The sequence below is a fragment of the Piliocolobus tephrosceles genome, chromosome 11, assembly GCF_002776525.5.
Source record: "Piliocolobus tephrosceles isolate RC106 chromosome 11, ASM277652v3, whole genome shotgun sequence".
Lineage (NCBI taxonomy): Eukaryota > Metazoa > Chordata > Mammalia > Primates > Cercopithecidae > Piliocolobus > Piliocolobus tephrosceles.
In genome coordinates, this window is record NC_045444.1 from 55,510,862 (window position 1) to 55,530,764 (window position 19,903).

The following is a 19,903-nucleotide window of genomic DNA, read 5'->3' on the forward strand; positions in this document are numbered from 1 at the left end:
TGACAGTGTTCAGATTGTAACTGTTTCATTAATGTTAATTAATTTTTTGTGTGAATCAATCCAAATAAAGTTCAGACATTGAAATTGGTCTTGTAAGTTGTGTTTTGTTTTTTAATAAATTCTCTTGCCATCTTGTTTTATGTTTCCTTGAAATGTATTTATCAAAAAAGGTCATTTGTCATGCAGCGTTTTCTATAATTGAACACACTGGATTTTACTAATTGAATACTTACTATGTTATGTAATGTTGATCAGATGCAATTGTGACTTGAAAAAATTCCTTCTAATGAAAACAGGAGTCACACAGGACAAGTTGTCTCAGTGTTCTGCAGCAGCCATGGGTTATCAGTGCCTCACAAGAAGTTGTAAAACAATGATTTTTTTTGTTTGTTTTTGGTTTTTGAGACAGAGTCTTGCTCAATTTCTTTTTCATCTATGCCTGGAATGCTTCTGACAAAGAACTATTTCCGTTCATCTATTTCATTAGCGAGCGGTGCAGTTTGTACCAGAAAGGCAGGATAAATGCTTTATACTTTATGAGTATCACTATGAACTAATGGATTTCTGTTATAATCTGATATATTTCAATTTATTGTAGTTCTCATCTATATATCAATATTGTCCCATTTTTGGCCCCGGTTAGCCTCTTGAAATCCACCATGATTTGAATGAGTATATCTTCAGATAGTTCAAGCTCCTCCTAGTTTGTAGTATCTTCTTCTAATTCTTGTTATACCTTCTAGCTTTACTTACTAATGTTAATTGAATGATCCTTTAAACTCTGAGTTTATTTACCCTTTTTAAAGCTACTGCTTCCTTAACTGAAATAAAATTTCAATTTAAAATGACTTTTTGTAGAGTCCCCAAAACATTCTGTTCATCATGGGCAATTGACTTCCCTCTGTTTATCAGTCTCCTCTTGAGCTAGATTTCTTAATTATTAGAAGACTGCTCGGGCATTGAAATATAAGCCCATGCCAAAGAAATAAATTTCTTACCTCTCCATGTTTCTGTAAAGCAGTTTTTCTGTTATTTCCCCGCACTAGTTCTGCCAATCTTGATAAAGAGGGAAAGTGGAAAACTACAAGATTAGAACGTGGGACTCTTGTTATTCTGTGCTTTTAGAAAACTTTCTTATTCAGATGTTTGTTAACATTAGTTTAGAATTTTAGACTCACCTATTTTTTAAAGTTCTTTGGATTAATACATACAACTTTGACTGATGAATTCTGGAGATCTGGACTCTAATCCTGAGTCTCGACTGCTTTCCTGTACTTTCCAGTTCACATAGCTGGATGATCTAAGTGCTAAATACTGGACTCAGTGAGAATCTGCAGAAAATTTAAATCTCCTTCCACAAAGTTCGTCTAAAAATTGTTGATCAAAACCTTTTTGTTTTTATTAAAGTTAAGAAAGAAGAAAAGAAAAGGCATAAATCATCATCATCTTCCTCCTCCTCATCTAGTGACTCAGATAGCTCAAGTGATTCTCAGTCCTCTTCTGATTCCTCTGATTCTGAAAGTGCATCTGAAGAGAAATCAAAGAAAAGAAAAAAGAAACATAGGAAAAATTCCCGAAAACACAAGAAAGAAAAGAAGAAGCGAAAGAAAAGCAAGAAGAGGTCTTAATTTTACTTTTCTAATGCTAACTTTATATTCTGATTCCCTTTTTATAAATAAATCTGTTAGGATTTGGGGTCAATTATATGAAACTCTTAAAATAGTGAGAAATATAGCATGGAGCCATAAGACTTTTGATATTCTATAGTCTGTAGATTAAATTTTGGGTACGTTCATTTTCTTTTGAAACAAAACCTATCAGTTCATTTTTTGTGTACTCAATTAAATGATGGCTTTGGTGTTACAGATTTGTATGTTTTGTAGGAGGATTATAGGATTCATGAAAATTGCAGAAAACCACCAATTGTTTTTCCTATTTTCAGTAGCTTTTATGATAGCATAAGAGTAGAAAGCAGATAATATCCGTGTATTTTACTTTTCCATTTTGTTTGAAATAATCAGTGTTTGTACTAAAACTTGTCTTCATCTACCTGTTGCCTCAAAATGCAATTAATTTCTTTACCCATGTTTTAAAGTATTTTAAATTTATCAGAGTGCATTCCCCACATAGTTTCATATTTTTTATCCGTTTTGTAGGAAAATATTTTTTGAGAGTGTGATAATCGAAACATTTTGTTTTGTTTGTTTTTTGATTGGTTAGTTGGTTTGTCAGAGGAATAGAAGATTTTTCCCATGCGATCACATCTTTGGTAAGGACAGGATGTTTATATTATAGTGATATAAAGGAAAGAAATACCAACAATTGGATATTTGCGTAAGGACATAATAACCAACTGTAACTTGTTTTGTGTGTTTCTGTTTGTTAAGTGCATCTAGTGAGAGTGAAGCTGAAAATCTTGAAGCCCAACCCCAGTCTACTGTCCGTCCAGAAGAGATCCCTCCTATACCTGAAAATAGATTCCTAATGAGAAAAAGTCCTCCTAAAGCTGATGAGAAGGAAAGGAAAAACAGAGAGAGAGAAAGAGAGAGAGAGTGGTATGTGAATGTGTATATTTTGTCTCACATGGTTTACTATAGAACTTTTCTTCTTTTTAAAAAGTTTTTATTTATTTTAAACAAGATTTAATTGACCTTTTCCCAGGATTGAAATCTTTTTAATAAAATGTTCTTCTGCAAAATTCTTTTTTGCCAACCACATCATTAGAAAGGTAAATTGACAAGTAGATTGTGAAGTAGTTACACATGATAAACACTAATACAAAAAAGAGATGTTAAGCTGCATTCCAAACCAATAACAAGATACTGTTTAACCAGTAAAACAAGATAGTGTTTTATCGTGTTATTTGTGTATATTAAACTTTTAAGCAAATATTTTAACCTTGGTTTTTCAGTTAGTCTAATAGGAAAAACTGCTGTTTTCCTTACTTGGTTTACAGTATTGTAATAAAAACTGATGTCATGTTCAAATCCTGAAAAAATTTTACTACGTAAATCTATGTTATTAATATCTGTAATGCTAATTGTTCTTTATCAGTCATTTTAATACCTATGTCCAAAAGTAGAAAAGAATATTGAAATCTTTCTGTTAGTTATGATCAGAAATGCATTGTCATAATACAAGTAATAACATTCTTGGTCAGGCATAGGGCTCACACCTGTAATCCCAGCACTTTGGGAGGCCAAGGTGGGCAGATCACTTGAGCTCAGGATTTTGAGACAAGCCTGGGCAACGTGGCAAAACCCCACCTCTACTAAAACAAAAAATTAGCTGGGTATGGTGGTGCACGCCTGTAGTCCCAACTACTCAGGAGGCTGAGACAGGAAAATCACCTGAGCCCAGGAAGTTGAGGCTGCAGAATGCAGTGATCATACCACTGAGCTCCAGCCTGGGTGACGGGAGTGAGACACTGTCTTAAAAAAAAAAAAATTCTGAGTAATCTTTCTATACTTCAATCCTTTCTATACAATAAAAATATAAAAATAAGATGTAGTATTTGAAACTTTGTAAATTTGAGGAGTTGGATTGAGTTAATTTTTCTGCTAGTATTGGAAAGGATGTTTCCAAGGAAATAAAGATTAAAGAAAAAGTATTTGAACAACTTTTCACATATCACTTACATGGATGTTGTTAATGCGCTAATTAAATATTAACTGATGTACTATTTTTGGAAAACAAACAGCTTCCCTTTTTGGTATAAACCATGATATGAATGTTTGACTAATTCAGACCAGCTTGTCGTTGCTTAGTTCACATTACTTAACATTTCTGTATAGTTCTGTTGCAACTTTTAAAGGATAATAAGGTATTTTGGGATAAGATAATTTTAAAATTGTTCTCTCAACAGCATTAGCACCTTCTGAGCTCTTCTACATTAATTTTTCTTAGCACTATCAAATTAGTTTCGTCTTAGTAATGAGTATATATAGCAGTATTTCTCAATAGGACATAATTGGCATTTTGAGGCAGGAAAGTTCTTCATGCTGACCACATTTCAAGGCCTTAGCATTTCTGCCTCCTGGGCCCTACTTACTAGTAGCACTCTTTGGTCATTCCATTTTGGCTTGATAACCACTGATTATACATTTGTCTTTTGTATCCATGGGGAATTGGTTTCAGGACCTCTTGCAGATACCAAACTATGTAGATGTTTAAATCTCTTATAAAAAAAACATAGTATTTGCATATAATCTAATATTCCCATGTATTTTAAATCATCTCTAGATTACTTATAATATCTAGTGTGTTATGATAATCTGTATAATAATATAGTGTAAATGCTATGTAAATACTTGTTTTACTATATTTGGGGGTTTTTTAATTTTTTGTTTTTTCAGTCGGGTTTTTTCCCCTTCAGATAGTTTTAATCCCTGGTTGGTTGAATTTTCAGATGTGGAACCTCCGGATACAGGGATGAACTATATAGAATTTTAAATTTGTTAATTTAAGATGAATAAAGCTGTATTCTACAGATTCATTTTTATTTTTATTTTATTATTATGTTTTTTTGTTTGTTTGTTTGTTTGTTTGTTTGAGACAGAGCCTTGCCCTGTCACGCAGGCTGGAGTGCAGTGGCGTGATCTCAGCTCACTGCAACCTCCGCCTCCCGGGTTCAAGCGATTCTCCTGCCTTGGCCTCCTGAGTAGCTGGGACTACAGGCACATGCCACCACGGCCAGCTAATTTTTTGTATTTTTAGTAGAGATGGGGTTTTACTGTGTTAGCCAGGATGGTCTCGATCTCCTGACCTCCTGATCCGTCCACCTTGGCCTCCCAAAGTGCGGGGATTATAGGCGTGAGTCGCTGTGCCCGGCCCAGATTCATTTTTATTAAAATCACATGTCGTGGGGCCGGGCATAGTGGCTGACATCTGTAATCCCAGCACTTTGGGAGACCTTGGCGGGTGGATTGCTTGAGCTCAGAGGTTCAGGCCTGGGCAACATGGTGAAACCCTGTCTCTACCAAAAATACAAAAAATTAGCCAGGCATGGTGGTGCATACCTGTAGTCCCAGCTACCTGTGAGACTCCAGTGGGAGGATAGCTTGGAACCAGGAAGACAGAGGTTGCAGTGAGTCAAGATCACACCACTATACCCCAACTTGGGTGACGGAGTAAGACCCCGTCTCAAAAGAAATAATAATAAAGGACTTTTTTTTTTTTTTTTTTGAGACAGAGTCTTGCTCTGTTGCCAGGCTGGAGTGCAGTGGCGCAATCCCGACTCACTGCAACTCTGCCTCCTGGGTTCAAGCAATTCTCCTGCCTCAGCCTCCTGAGTAGCTGAGATTACAGGCACGTGCCACCACGCCCGGATAATATTTGTATTTTTAGTAGCGACGGGGTTTCACCATGTTGGCCAGGATGGTCTCAATCTCTTGACCTTGTGATCCGCCCGCCTTGGCCTCCCAAAGTGCTGGGGTTACAGGCGTGAGCCACCACACCCGGCCAACAAAAGTTGTTGTATTTAAAAGTGTGTTAACTTTCTCTTTGCTTCCTTCTAGTAATCCACCTAACTCCCAGCCTGCTTCATACCAGAGACGACTTTTAGTTACTAGATCTGGCAGGAAAATTAAAGGAAGAGGACCACGGGTAGGTGATTCTTTCCCCCGGAGATCTTCACAGTACTGCATTTGTCTTCCTTAAATAATTTTAGGGTGTTTCTTAAATATTATTTTAATGTGCAAGTAAGTAAAATTTAGGGGAGATGCAGACATTGAATTATATATTCTCTTTCTTAAACAGCTTCTGTATGTTGGTACTTCACAACAGAAAATCCATGAGATATAAATAGATTTTACATTTACATGGTATAAAATGGGATCGAGGTCTTTCTTGTCTCCCTTGTTACTTTGCAATCACTGTATCTCTATTCTTGTTAAAGATAAATAAAACTTAACCTTAGTCTTGTATTTTATTCTTTTTATTTACTAGAGTGTCTTCATCAGAATTTAAATATCTGCTTTCAAAACTTTATAGAAACTTGGCTACACTTTTCTATCTCATGTCTTCACTTCCTACTTATTCCTCAAGCATTTCAGTTGTCTTCCACTAGCACTGTTCTGCTGAAAACAGCACTTGATACATAATTAGCTCCATATCACAAAATCCAGTGAATCATTTTTAGTCTTCATCTTACTTACTCCTTGTAATATTCTTTCCACTTTTTTTTTTTTTTTTTTTTTGGAGATGGAGCCTCACTCTGTTGCCCAGGCTGGAGTGCAGTGACGTGATCTTGGCTCACTGCAACCTCTACCTCCCAGGTTCAAGCAGTCCTCCTGCCTTAGCTCCCCCTAGTAGCTGGGATTACACCATGCCCAGTTAATTTTTGTATTTTTAGTAGATATGGGGTTTCACCGTGTTGGCCAGGCTGGTCTCAAACTCCTAACCTCAGGTGATCCACCTGCCTTGGCCTCCCAAAGTGCTGGGATTACAGGCATGAGCCACTGCGCCTGGCCTCCACATTTCTTTTATCACATATTCTTCCTATCTCTCTAGCCAGTCTGTTGTAAATTTCTAATGCTAGTTCATACTCCTTAAACTGACCTTTTTTTTTGAGACAGGGTCTCACTTTCACCCAGGCTGGAGTGCAGTGGTACAATCAAGCAACACTGCAGCCTCAACCTTGCAGTCTCAAGCAATCCTCCCACCTCGGCCTCCCAAGTAGCTGGGACTACAGGTGTGCACCACCACATCTGGCTAATTTTTGTATTTTTTTGTAGAAATGGGGTTTCGCCATGTTGCCCAGACTGGTCTCGAACTCCTGAGCTCAAGCAATCTGCCTGTCTCAGCCTCCCAAAGTCCTAGAATTACAGGCATGAGCCACCGAGTCCAGAGTGGGATCTGGGATCTTTGAGATTCACTGTCTAATCTTTTTTTTAAATAGTAGCCAGAATTGTCATTTAAAAATGAAAGTCTGATTTTTGTGCCACTCCTTTACCGTTGATGTTAGGATAAATCCAAAATTACTATGATGGCCTATGACACTTCACAAAACCTAGTCCTTGCTTACCTCATCAATGTTACCTAGTACTAGTTTCCCTTGTAATTTTTAGCTTTGGCCATATTTGATCTGTCTTTTCTTTTTAACTCAGAACCTTCCTATCTCAGCATCTTTTCCCTTTTCCTTTTATACATATTCTATTGTAGCTGCATATATGTTTAACATAACTAATTATATGTTCATTCACGTGTTCTCCAAGTCCTGTAGACTATAAGTTCCAGGAAAGCACACTCATATATCTTGGCTCACTAATGTTCTCTCAGTATGTAGTAGAGTGTTTGGTCATCCTAAGGGTTGAATAAGTGAACATCTACACATTTAATCTATTTTCTCCACAATATGAGAAATGGTTGCTTTGAAACATTAAGTATATATAACATTTAGATTGAACTTGGCAACTTATAAGTTGCTCTAGCATTACTTGGATAGGACTCTTCCATGGAGAAGACGTGTATGGCTGGTGGCTAGAGTTTTTGTGATTAATGTTTCTTAACTTAGAATTTGCAACATGACAACTTAAGTTTCTCTGCCTCATTGATTTCCTAAATGAAAATTGTGAAATTTTAGTAATTTTCAGGGCATAGAAATATCAGGCGTTTTATTTTAACCTAGAAACATACACTTTTTAGCTACTGTTGTAATGCTTTTTATGTATTTTTTTATTTTGTACCCCTTACTACCTCCTGACCCTCACCTCAGTACTTCCCTCCCTCCCAGCACTCATGTGAGTCCCTCTATACTTTTATACATTAATTTTTCCCCCTTTTAATTTTCTTTAGCGTTACCGAACTCCTTCCAGATCCAGATCAAGGGATCGTTTCAGACGTAGTGAGACTCCTCCACATTGGAGGCAAGAGATGCAGAGAGCTCAAAGAATGAGGGTATCAAGTGGTGAAAGATGGATCAAAGGGGATAAGTAAGATTTAACTATTATTTCAAATGTAATAAGTATTTGTTCTTACTATTATACATAAAGTTATTTTATTGTCATTTTAATTATTGCTGAATACTTTAAGAAGAGTAGAATATCATTTTAGCCAATAATATCTACAATTCTTTTTCTAGTAACATTTCCCCAATCCTTTTTCTTATTTTTTAGGAGTGAGTTGAATGAAATAAAAGAAAATCAGAGAAGTCCAGTTAGAGTAAAAGAGAGAAAAATAACGGATCACAGGAATGTATCTGAGAGTCCAAACAGAAAAAATGAAAAGGAAAAGAAAGTTAAAGACCATAAATCTAACAGCAAAGAGAGAGACATCAGAAGAAATTCAGAAAAAGATGATAAATATAAAAACAAAGTGAAGAAAAGGGCCAAATCTAAAAGTAGGAGTAAGAGTAAAGAAAAATCAAAGAGTAAAGAAAGAGATTCAAAACATAATAGACATGAAGAAAAGAGGATGAGGTCACGGAGTAAAGGAAGGGATCATGAGAATGTTAAAGAAAAAGAAAAGCAGTCTGATTCTAAAGGAAAAGATCAGGAAAGGAGTAGAAGTAAAGAGAAGTCTAAACAGTTAGAATCAAAGAGTAATGAGCATGATCATAGTAAAAGTAAGGAAAAGGATAGACGTGCACAATCCAGGAGTAGAGAATGTGATATAACTAAAGGTAAACACAGTTATAATAGCAGAACAAGAGAACGAAGCAGAAGTAGGGACAGAAGCAGAAGAGTGCGATCAAGAACCCACGACAGAGATCGCAGCAGAAGCAAGGAGTACCATAGATACAGAGAACAGGAATACAGGAGAAGAGGACGGTCACGAAGCCGAGAGAGAAGAATGACACCAGGAAGATCAAGAAGTAAAGATAGGAGGAGAAGGAGGAGAGACTCACGGAGCTCAGAGAGAGAAGAAAGTCAAAGCAGAAACAAAGAAAAATACAGAAACCAAGAAAATAAGAGCTCACACAGAAAAGAAAATTCTGAGAGTGAGAAAAGAATGTACTCTAAAAGTCGTGATCATAATAGCTCAAATAATAGCAGGGAAAAAAAGGCTGATAGAGATCAAAGTCCCTTCTCAAAAGTAAAACAAAACAGTCAGGACAATGAATTAAAGTCCTCTACATTGAAAAATAAGGAGGATGAGAAGATCAGATCCTCAGTGGAAAAAGAAAACCAAAAATCAAAGGGTCAAGAAAATGACCATGTACATGAAAAAAATAAAAAATTTGATCATGAATCAAGCCCTGGAACAGATGAAGACAAAAGTGGATGAGTGAGTGATATAAACTTCATTCTGTTTTGAATTTTAAGTTTGAGAGACTTGCTAATCTTCTTTATGTTGTTTTCCTTTTCATTGTTTTTGGGTTGTTTTATGTTTGTCCTTTTTTTTCTTAATGTGGATTTCATTGAGTTGATCTTTTGATAATCTGCAATGTGGATAATTTGTACTGCTAAAGTTTTAATAAACTTGAAATGAGAAAAACACTTTGGTGTAGTACTGTGTGCTGTGTTTAACTATTTTATGTATGCATTACTGTGTTGCAACAATTAGCCAATAGCATCCTAATTTGTTTAGTCAGCCATTTGGAATGGTTGCAATGCATTGTTAGAAAAGCTTGTGTTTCTCATGATTAAAGTAACTTTAGAAGCCACTAGAAGACATCTTGTATAGATTTTCTGATTGTGTTAATAATAGAGGTTTGCAGCGGTTTCTTTTAATTACACAGAAGCGGGGTCTTAACCTGAGATCTTAAGTCATAACTTTTGATTTTATAGTAATTTGTGCTTTAAATAGATGTTTAGTTATTTATATTGCACTTCATACTCTATTCTTTATAGTTTTAGCCATAGCTTGTTTCCTATTAATGCTTTTCCTGTCTAGTTGTGTTTTACTTAACTGCCTATAAAAATCATAAGAGTAATTTTTTTCAGTTGATATACTGATTGAGCTTGAGTTGCTGTTATACAGCATTTGACAGAAACTATACCTTGGAAAATGAGATTGTGATTCTCAATTCTGTGTTGCTTTTGGTTTGAAGAGTTTTGGGAACGTTTTAATTGTTATTACCCTTCTCTAAAATTTAAAAAAAGAAAAAAAGCTTTTCTCATTAAAACATACCATTTGCGCAGGTCCTTAAGCTATACAGATTCTAAAAATTGTTAGTATTGAAGCATTACCTTCTAAGATTTCTCTTTTTTGGCCTCCAACTTATATAGAGTTGAGTGTTAACTCTGCATGGATTTTGTTTCTTTCTTTTAATTGAACTGCTCTAACTCTCATAGCTAGTTCCAAGTGGCAAGAAAATGCATCTTTTCTATATATGTATCACGATAGGCTATAGCATGTTTATGACTCTGGTTTCTTTCTATTCAGGTGGTTTTATACCATTACTATTAATGTTATTTTAACTTGGCATGTATAACATTGCCATATAGAGTAGAGTAGAAAGTTGCAAATTTTGATAGTTTACAGAGTTAAACACTAAACATATCCAAAGTCCATTTAGAGTTTTGGGTGTTGTATTTTGCCATTTTTGTGATGTGTGGCCTTTTATTCTGTAATGTCATTTCTAAATAAAACATTGAACATCCAGCAAACATAAAACCTGCCTCATTTGAAAGGAAATCTCAAAATTCCAATTAATAGTATTCTCTAGAGAGTTTTATACTTTAGTATTTGTCAGTGTAGTGTCAACTCTGTTACCAAGATAGCTTCTTGGTAAATCCGGTAGCTACTCAATGCTATTTGTACTGAATAAAGCAGTGCTTAACATGATACTTCCCATTATTGATTAATGCAATATTGATATATTTGGCGTTGTGGTAGCTGTTGCAGAATGAATAGTGTAATGACCATAAGATTGCTTGGAAAATTGTAATACAGATATCCACAATGAATTCTTCCCAAATTTTTTTTTCTGATGATAAAAGTTGTAGATGTTTATTATAATCCAGGGTGATTGATTCCTTAGAGACTGACCACAAACCCACATTAGGGATAATTGAGTCTGAGTGCCCAAGCTATATAACATTACGTATTTTAAGCAAGTTATTGTTCGTCCTAATTTCAGTTAACTGCATTTTAAAATTGTTGTTATAAACTATTTGAGCTTTAATAAAGGTGCTATTTAAGAAAGGATTTCTAATAACAGTTAAGTCCATGCTAAGTAAAAATTCTTATATGTTGTCTGATCCCAGAGCTTTATCTAAAAATTATACACAAGGATGTCCAAATCTTAGAGTTTCAAAAAGGAACAATAGGGAGAAAATTGTAGTAATTTCTATATGCAGTATTCTGTTTGGGTTATCAAAAGAGCAACTCCATGCTCTGCATTATTGATAGTCCTTATTTTAAAGTTTTATTAGCTCTCTTAACAGATGTGAAGGAGTTGAGAGAAGGACAATCAACTAGATTTTATTTTTAGAATATAAACATTTTTTAAGTAACTAAACAGCATTAACTGTACCTCAAGATCTGCGCATGCATCTGAATAGCACATGGCTCAAATGGTCCTTTCCTTTTGTTACTAAATCCTTTCCTTTTGTTACATTTAGTAGTTGTGCCATCTTCAGTTTTTGCTTTGAACATTGTTTTCCTAAAAGTCAACTATTACTTTCCCATCAAGTTAGTTTTATAGTTATGTCTGAATTTATGGTTCATGTCAAAGTATCTTTGACTTAATATCCTTTTAAAAATATTTAAGCTGATGTATTTCTATTGCTCAGTTGGTGATAGCTGAGAAAACTTTTTCAGTATGTAGAATTTTCATGGTTATTTTGTATGAATTATTTTTCTGGGTAAGCCATCTGCCACAGAAATTGACACTATGGTGAGATTAATGTTAATGAAATAAGCAGTAGAGAAGCTACTGGATTGCTTTAAAACATTCTTTGATTAAATTACTCTATAGTTGGTAAGTTCATAGAGCAATGTAGTTTTCTTTCAAGTTACTTAATTGAAGCCCTCAAAAGTTGCAAAGAATTTATCTGATAAATCTGCCTTTGCACAAGTGTGATACTGATGCATGGATGGCTTTGCTGAATGGCCTTTGATATTTGTGCCTAGTGGAAGGTATGGAGGTAAACAATTAAAGATCTCTTCATTATGGATAGGCACACATTGGATCTCTGGTATTTTGGGTGTATTTTGGGTAGTGGTATTAACTTGACAATTCTAATTTATTTTAGTTAGTATATGTAGCAAGTTAGTATGTTTCTTAGTAGTTTATTGTACTTCATTCCAGTTAGTAATATAGTTTTCATCACATTAAACTTTTTATGCTGAATTTCTGTAGAAGCTTGTTGAGTTTGCCTTCACCAGAAGGTACTTTAAATACCTACCATATAGCTGATTTGTTATAAAGAAACAAAATGGGTATTCTTTTTCCTTTTGATTATGTTTACTGTAATTATTTCATTTTGGATTAATACATTTACAACTGAATAAACTAAGGATTATAGGTTGATAAGCTGTTTATTGTGAAAAGATGTGTTTTGTTACAAATACTTGTTTTAAAAATTAATAAGCCCCAGGAAGTACAGCATTGACTGGCACAACTGCCCACAGTGGGCTTCCCAACTAACTGCCTTCAGTGGATTCAGGCAAGTGCAAAGTCTTTGGCCTGTTATGTGACGAAGACGTATATATTAAAGGAAAAGAAAAATGACATGAATAAGAAAATTCCATCAATAAGGTTGAAGTAGGGAGTTGTTGAGGGGTTTGGTTTGTTTTAAAAGTTATGGGAAGGAGTGGTGGGGTGGATTTGTGTTTGACTTTTTTTCTTTAAGCAAATTCCATATGTTACCAAAAGCACATGCTGTATATTTTCTTCCCCTTTTGTGTGTATATAGTATTTTGAAAGATAAATGAATTGGGTATTTGTATGTGGGATGTACAAAATTGTGGCCGCTCTCTTTGTGGAAGGAAAAAAACATAAATGAAGTTCATGCACTTCTTTTCCTAGCCCAGAAGTCACTGTGATTATATTTTTTTAATGAAATTTAGAAATAAAGCTGTTGTCTTCTTAATTGTAAAATTAGTTTCAAAATGCTGCTTCTCTTATCATTAGTCTAGTAATTGTTGAACTGTTTTCTGCAAACTGCATTTTACAAAATTTAAACTTGGAAGCTGTATTAACTTTTATAGTTAAACATTGTATTAAATAAACTATACTATAATAAACAGTTTGGTTTTGTATTTTTTAAATTGTATTATCCCGCCTTTTAAAAATCAAAAGCTAAATAATGAAAATAAACCAATTAAAACATACTTTTCCTCTCAGAGATACACAGTTATTTACATTATGAAGAAACTGAACAAAGAGTTTTTAACAATACTGAGCTTTAAGAATTTAACCAGCAGGGACAATTTCCAGGTTTGAGAATAAGTTCTAATGTAAATATTTAATCATAATACTTCAGATGGTAGTGTGTCTTTTGCCCGAGCAAACTTTTGCTCAGAATTTGTATTACTCTCTGCTAGAGTACTACCATTTGCTTCTTAAGTCCTCCGCATTTTTTTCAGCATTAGGATTGCTGTAATAGATCCTGTGTCTATAACACAGTGGTAAAGTCATGTAAACATAAATGTTAATTGAATTCTGTAAAACAATTACCTAGTTTGGGGGTGTTTTTTCTTACGTTAGACATATTTAGGGAAAATGCAGTTAGTTAATTGAGAGTGAGTCATTGAAAATATATGCCTAGTTATACTAAATATTGGCATTGAAAAAAGGTATATACCTGGGTAAAAACCTGAATATTCAGTAGTTTGTACGTATTAACAGGTGAATATTAAACTCTCAAAATCTGGAGTGTTCTTAAAAGCTTTTATCCAAGAAAATGTATAAAATGTGAGTGTAACAAATGAACTGCAAATTGTGTATTAAAATACTTCAGGCATCAATTTACTTTATCTATTTCCTTTTTGGGGGGGAGGGGCGGGGGACGGAGTCTCGCTCTGTCACCCAGGCTGGAGTGCAGTGGCGCAATCTCAGCTCATTCACTGCAAGCTCCGCCTCCCCAGTTCACACCATTCTCCTGCCTCAGCCTCCTGAGTAGCTGGGACTACAGGCGCCCACCACCACACCCGGCTATTTTTTTTTTTTTTTTTTTTTTTTTTGTATTTTTAGTGGAGACAGGGTTTCACCGTGTTAGCCAGGATGGGCTCCATCTCCTGACCTCGTGATCTGCCTGCCTCGGCCTCCCAAAGTGCTGGGATTACAGGCATGAGCCACCATGCCTGGCCTGCTTTTTCTGTTTACTTTCTAGGTTTCTTTCCTAAACTTAACTTTTTGTTTTCATAATTTTTATATTTCCCTGCTCCCATCAAAGTCCTCTCAGGACTCAGAATGCCTTGTTTCAAGTTATGTCTTTGCCACAGATTTTATCTATGAGTTTCTCTTATCAAATTAGCAGAGCAGTTGAGTTTCCACTGCTGTGCCATTCAGTTCTTTTCACTGAATTATTTTGTGATTATTTAAAAACATTGTGTAGCCTTACCTTTCTTCTCAATGTCCTTTAGTAGAAAGCCCAGCCCAATTTAAAGTAAAATAAATTGTATATGTAAGGCAGAAAAACTAGTAATGTCTGGTGTTTTATGTTATCCTGCACTTAAGTTGGTTGTATAACAAATTTATGTAATTAACCATTTCATAGAAACTTATTTCCTGTTTTATAATATGGGAGAAGATAGCTGTCTAAAATTACTAATTACCACTATATATTGTATTTATGTAATTTAAAGGAAAGGATATATAGCAGAAGTTCCCAGACTTTCTTGGTTCACTTTACCTGTGCGTCTCAGTAATTTTAACATGGTGTTATCGCTGGGCCAGAAGAAATACCTAACATCTGTGTGTTTATTAAATAGTTTAAAAGGCCAGGAGCACACCTATAATCCCAAAACTTTGGGAGGCTGAGGCAAGAGGATTTCTTGAGTCCAAGAACTTGAGGCTGCAGTGAGTTGTGATCATGCTACTGCACTCCAGCCTTGGCCACAGGTGAGACCCAATCTCTAATAAAAAATAAATAGAAAGTTCACATAGCTAAAGTATATCTAACAACTTAGCCATTTGAAATTTTAAAAAATATGTTTACAGTTTCATTCTTAACCACAATGAGTTACTAATGGGATGTCTGCAACTGTTGGTCACAGCACAACTTCTCAAACCTCAGAATCAGATCACACCATCCTCTCCTATAATACATTGATTTTGTGCAATATATGTTTTATCCCATCAACTGCTGAAAATCCAGCTTTACAGACAGGATGTCATCAAAAGGCAGAGTTTTAGTATGTTGAACTACCTCTAGCTAGTCTTACAGATGTCAGGTAATTTGTTTCAAAAGTTTAAACTGTCCCACCAGCTGTGCCTTTGTGAGTTCACTGTGGTTCCTCAGTATGCCTTGGCGCACAATTTAGGAATCAGTAGATACAGTGTTAAAATAACCAGCTATTTTACTTCTTTAGAACAGTTTGTTTTTTAAAACCTGAGGTCCATAAAGCCACAAACAGTAACTCAGAATGATGGTTGCCCACAGAATCTGCCATTTTAAAAAAGTATAACCCAGATACACTGAGCCACAATGTTGGATGTATGTTAGTCACTGTGCTGTGCAGTCTATTAGAGGGCATTGTGGAAGTCCTTAAAACTATATGCAGAATTGTAGAGTATATGTGTGTGTGTACCTTACTGCTGTAAAAGCCACTAAGTTTTACCAGATTCCAAGAGGCTCATGACATAAGTAATGTTTGCTCAAGACTTGGTCTCTTAGAGAATGATATACTGAACAATTTACACCTTTACCCAGCATTCCCATTTGTAGGAATCTATCTGAAAGGTTAACCGACAAAAATATGGAAAAAAAAAAAAAAAAAAAAAAAGGCAGCTGTTAATTACAGAATTTGTAATAGAAGACTGGAAACCACACAAACATCTATTGGTATACCACTGGTTGAATAAACAGGTACACCCTTGCAAGAGAACACTATATCAGTTGGAAAAGAAATGAAGATATTTATATCTGCTGTGTTGTGTGTCTCTAGGATATATTAAGTGAAAAGAACAAAGTTATTTTGTGTTGAGTAAAATACATGTGTATTTGCTTTTAAAGAGAAATAAGCAAAGGACGCAACAGTGAAATGGCAACCTAAGGAAGGAAAAGTATTTGCAAATCATTTATCTGATAAGGGATCAATCTAGAATACACAGTAACTACAACTCAACAACAAAACAAATAACATGAAAAAAATGGGCAAAGGACTTGAACAGACATTTCTCCAAAGATGATGATAGACAAATGGCCAGCAAGCATATGAAAAAACATTCAATGTTACTAATCCTTAGGGAATGCAAATCAAAATCACCATCAAAATGAACACCTCAAAGTCATTCGGGATGTCTACCGTCAAAAAAACATGGTAGTGAGGATGTGCACTTCGTGCACTGTTGGAAATGCAAAATGGTTCAGCTGCTGTGGAGGAAAGTATGAGTTTCTAAAAATTTAGAATTATATGATTCAACAATTCTACTTCTGGGTATATGTCCAAAAGAATAGAAAGGATCTTAGAGTTATTTGTACATCCACGTTTAAAGCAGCATTATTCACAATAGCCAAGAGGTGGAAGCAACCCAAGTGTCCATTCATGAAAGAATAAACAAAATGTGATATACATACAATGGAGTATTCAGCTTTAAAAAGGAAGAAAACTGACAAACTATAACATGGATGAAACTTGAGGACCGTTCACTAAATGAAATAGTCACAAAAGGACTTATACTGTAGTGGTCGAAATTCACAGAAACAAAGTAGAATGATGTTTCCCAGTAGCTGAGGGGAGGGGGAAATGGAGACTAGTTGTTTATACAGAGTTTCAATTGTGCAAGATGGAAAAATTTGGCAGATTGTTCAGCAATATGAATATACTTAACACTATTGAACTATATACTTAGAAATGATTAAGACATTAAACTGTGTGTTCTGTGTTTTTTACCTCAATAAGAAATGAAAAAAAAAAAAAAATGAGGGAATGCAGTTCACAAAATTCAGTAGTACTGAGTACATTCACAGTATTGTGTAGCCATGACCATTACCTAGTTCCAGAAGTCTCTGGTGCTCCACATGGAAACCCCCTACTCATGAAGCAGTCACTCCCCATTCCCCTCCCCCACAGCCCCTAGTAACTGCTAATCTGCTTTGTCTCTGGAAACAAGACAAGTTTTGTCGTCTTGTCTCAAGTTGGCACAACTACATGTAGAATTATTTTAAGTGACCTCAAAATATTATAATGTGTACATGTCTAATAAGATATACTTCATAAAATAAACCACAAAGAAGTCTTAAACTTCATTCAATAATCCTATTGTTAGTGTAATAATGCTGGTAATGTTATCTGATACTAACTACAGAAGGACAAAACAAATAAGCATATGAATTTCTGCTGAGGAGAAAAGAAATATATCAAGGAGAATATTATTCAGTCATAAACTGAAATGAGGCACTGATAAATGGCACAACATGGATGAACCTTGAAAATATGCTGTGGCCCGGCGCGGTGGCTCAAGCCTGTAATCCCAGCACTTTGGGAGGCCGAGACGGGCGGATCACGAGGTCAGGAGATTGAGACCATCCTGGCTAACACGGTGAAACCCCGTCTCTACTGAAAAAAATACAAAAATCTAGCCGGGCGAGGTGGCGGGCGCCTGTAGTCCCAGCTATTCAGGAGGCTGAGGCAGGAGAATGGCGGGAACCCGGGAGGCGGAGCTTGCAGTGAGCTGAGATCCGGCCACTGCACTCCAGCCTGGGTGATAGAGCGAGACTCCGTCTCAACAAAAAAAAAAAAAAAAAAAAAAAAAGAAAGAAAATATGCTAAGTGAATAAACCAGACACAAAAGGCCACGGTATGATTCTGTTTATTCAAAATACCAAGTATAGGCAAAGCATATAAACAGTTACCAGGGGCTGTGGGGAAGGGGAATGGGGAGTGACTGCTTAATGAATGGGTATGGGGTTTCCAGTCAGAGCACTGAAAAATTCTGAAACTATACAATGGTCATGGCTACACAATATTTTGAATGTACTTAATACCACTGAATGTACATTTAAAAAGTAAATTTTACTTGTGTATTTTACCACAGTTAAAAGGAATCTCAAAATTGGGGTTTTATATATACCCAAAAGAAATAAAACAATTAAATCAGACATAATTGTACTTAGATGAAGAACAGCTTTATTAACATAAATCCATTTACATTTGAAGCTCATATATGCTACAACTTCGTCTTCTCAATGTTAAAAATAAATAATTTTTTTCTACCATGTAAAACCTAACCTCCTCTTTGACTTCTGAAAATTATATTTTGGTCCCTGAGAGTTATAAAAAGGGAGCTGGACTCCAGTAATATCATTGGCCTGATAGCTGGGTCTTAATCCACCTCTGTCCACAAGCACTGGTCCATGGCCACCTCCAGGTCCTTCCTTTACAGCTTTTACAAGAGGGTAAATATATTTATTTGTTGTTTCCGACTCAAGTTCAATTACCTCTCTGGCATAGTCCTGAAATTCTTTCTCCTTTTCAGCCACAAGAGCTTCAGTAAGTTTGCAATAATCTAATTCTGCTTGTTTTGCTTGCTTTGCATTAAACTTATTTTTGGCCTATTTGGGAAAGAAAGGAAATATAACTTAATATTGGTTAAGAACATGAACTTTCTAAATATAGGTAGCATTTGAAAATGTAGGTATAATTTTCTAAACTCATTGATATTTTACAAGTTCTGATTTAACAACTATGTACTACCATTTATTTCAGAAACTTTCCTATCATGCATAGGTAGCATTTGAAAATGTAGGTATAATTTTCTAAACTCATTGATATTTTACAAGTTCTGATTTAACAACTATATACTATCATGTATTTCAGAAACTTTCCTATCATGCTCAAAGTACTGGCTCAATGAAACCTTTATTAATAGCCTAATATGATACATTTGCAAATAACACAGTGACATAGCAAAACATGAAATTTAGATAAAACTCAGGGAACAGAGCTTAGAATCCTGTTTCAACCACTTACAAGATGTGAACTTTGGTGGTTTAGAATGCACAGCCACCATTGTCTCTAACCATCCACTATTCTGGAGGAATTTACTCAACTCTACTCCGCTGGGTCAGCCCAATATACCATGTTCCCAGCCACATAAGATTAAATCAGCAGTGAATATCTGGACTAAAACCATTTACATTATCTATGTCCCAAAAATTTTAAACTAGAACAATAAAAAATGAGTGACATTTATCAATGTAGGTTGAGAGGGCACTGAGTGGAATAAGTAGGCAATTTGCCAAAAGCCAGTTTACCAATATTTTATACAAATTTTGTCTTTTAATTGTTTATATTAATTTACATTGGATAGGATTCTTTTTATGGCTTTTCTGTGATGCTCTGGTTGGCAACTTTTCATTTGTATTCTCTGTGGCACTTTAAGAAATGTCGAGTTTATTTTTTAAAGTAACAATGTCTACTTAGGAATATATTTAATATTCATAAAAATATTTCGCAAAATCCAAAATGTTGGCATAAAACAGTAGCCCAAACCTGATATCTACCATAAATTTAAATTTTTGATGGAACAGAGCAACCATATTAATGTGAAATATCAAATTTTTCATTATTGGGTGCTGCAATTCAAAATTCAGTTTACATACTATTTGTGAAATTGGGGATAAAATACCAGAGTTTTAAAACGTAGAAAATGACAATAAGATTGGAGAAAAGGTCAAAAAAAGGCCAAAATCTATCTCTCATCAAAGGTAAAATGCTAATATTTGGGAACTTAATAAGCAGCAATTTGGATAAGTTAGTTTAGTAAATATAGAAAAATATTGAGGAAACAAAGAACCATTTGAAGCACAGAAAGGAAGTGACAATGGAAGGAAAGAATTACTATGAT

At 35.1% G+C, this 19,903-nt stretch overlaps 2 protein-coding genes across 5 annotated transcripts in view; one reads left to right on the forward strand and one right to left on the reverse strand.

Moving 5' to 3' along the window:
* The window catches only part of PPIG (peptidylprolyl isomerase G), a 51,827-nt gene extending 38,693 nt beyond the window's left edge, over positions 1–13,134 (forward strand). For all 4 annotated transcript variants that reach the window (XM_023189681.1, XM_023189680.1, XM_023189683.2 and 1 more), the window contains exons 10-14: positions 1,408–1,621; positions 2,388–2,555; positions 5,517–5,604; positions 7,795–7,931; positions 8,115–13,134. In XM_023189681.1, the coding sequence (XP_023045449.1) occupies positions 1,408–1,621; positions 2,388–2,555; positions 5,517–5,604; positions 7,795–7,931; positions 8,115–9,225 (1,718 nt within the window). In that variant the 3' untranslated portion in view covers positions 9,226–13,134. The remainder of the gene's footprint in view (positions 1–1,407; positions 1,622–2,387; positions 2,556–5,516; positions 5,605–7,794; positions 7,932–8,114) is intronic.
* A 4,716-nt stretch (positions 13,135–17,850) lies between these two features.
* Positions 17,851–19,903, reverse strand: part of CCDC173 (coiled-coil domain containing 173) — a 56,660-nt gene continuing 54,607 nt past the window's right edge. Inside the window, exon 9 of the mRNA XM_023189703.1 lies at positions 17,851–18,608. Within this exon, the coding sequence (XP_023045471.1) occupies positions 18,267–18,608 (342 nt within the window). The 3' untranslated portion in view covers positions 17,851–18,266. The remainder of the gene's footprint in view (positions 18,609–19,903) is intronic.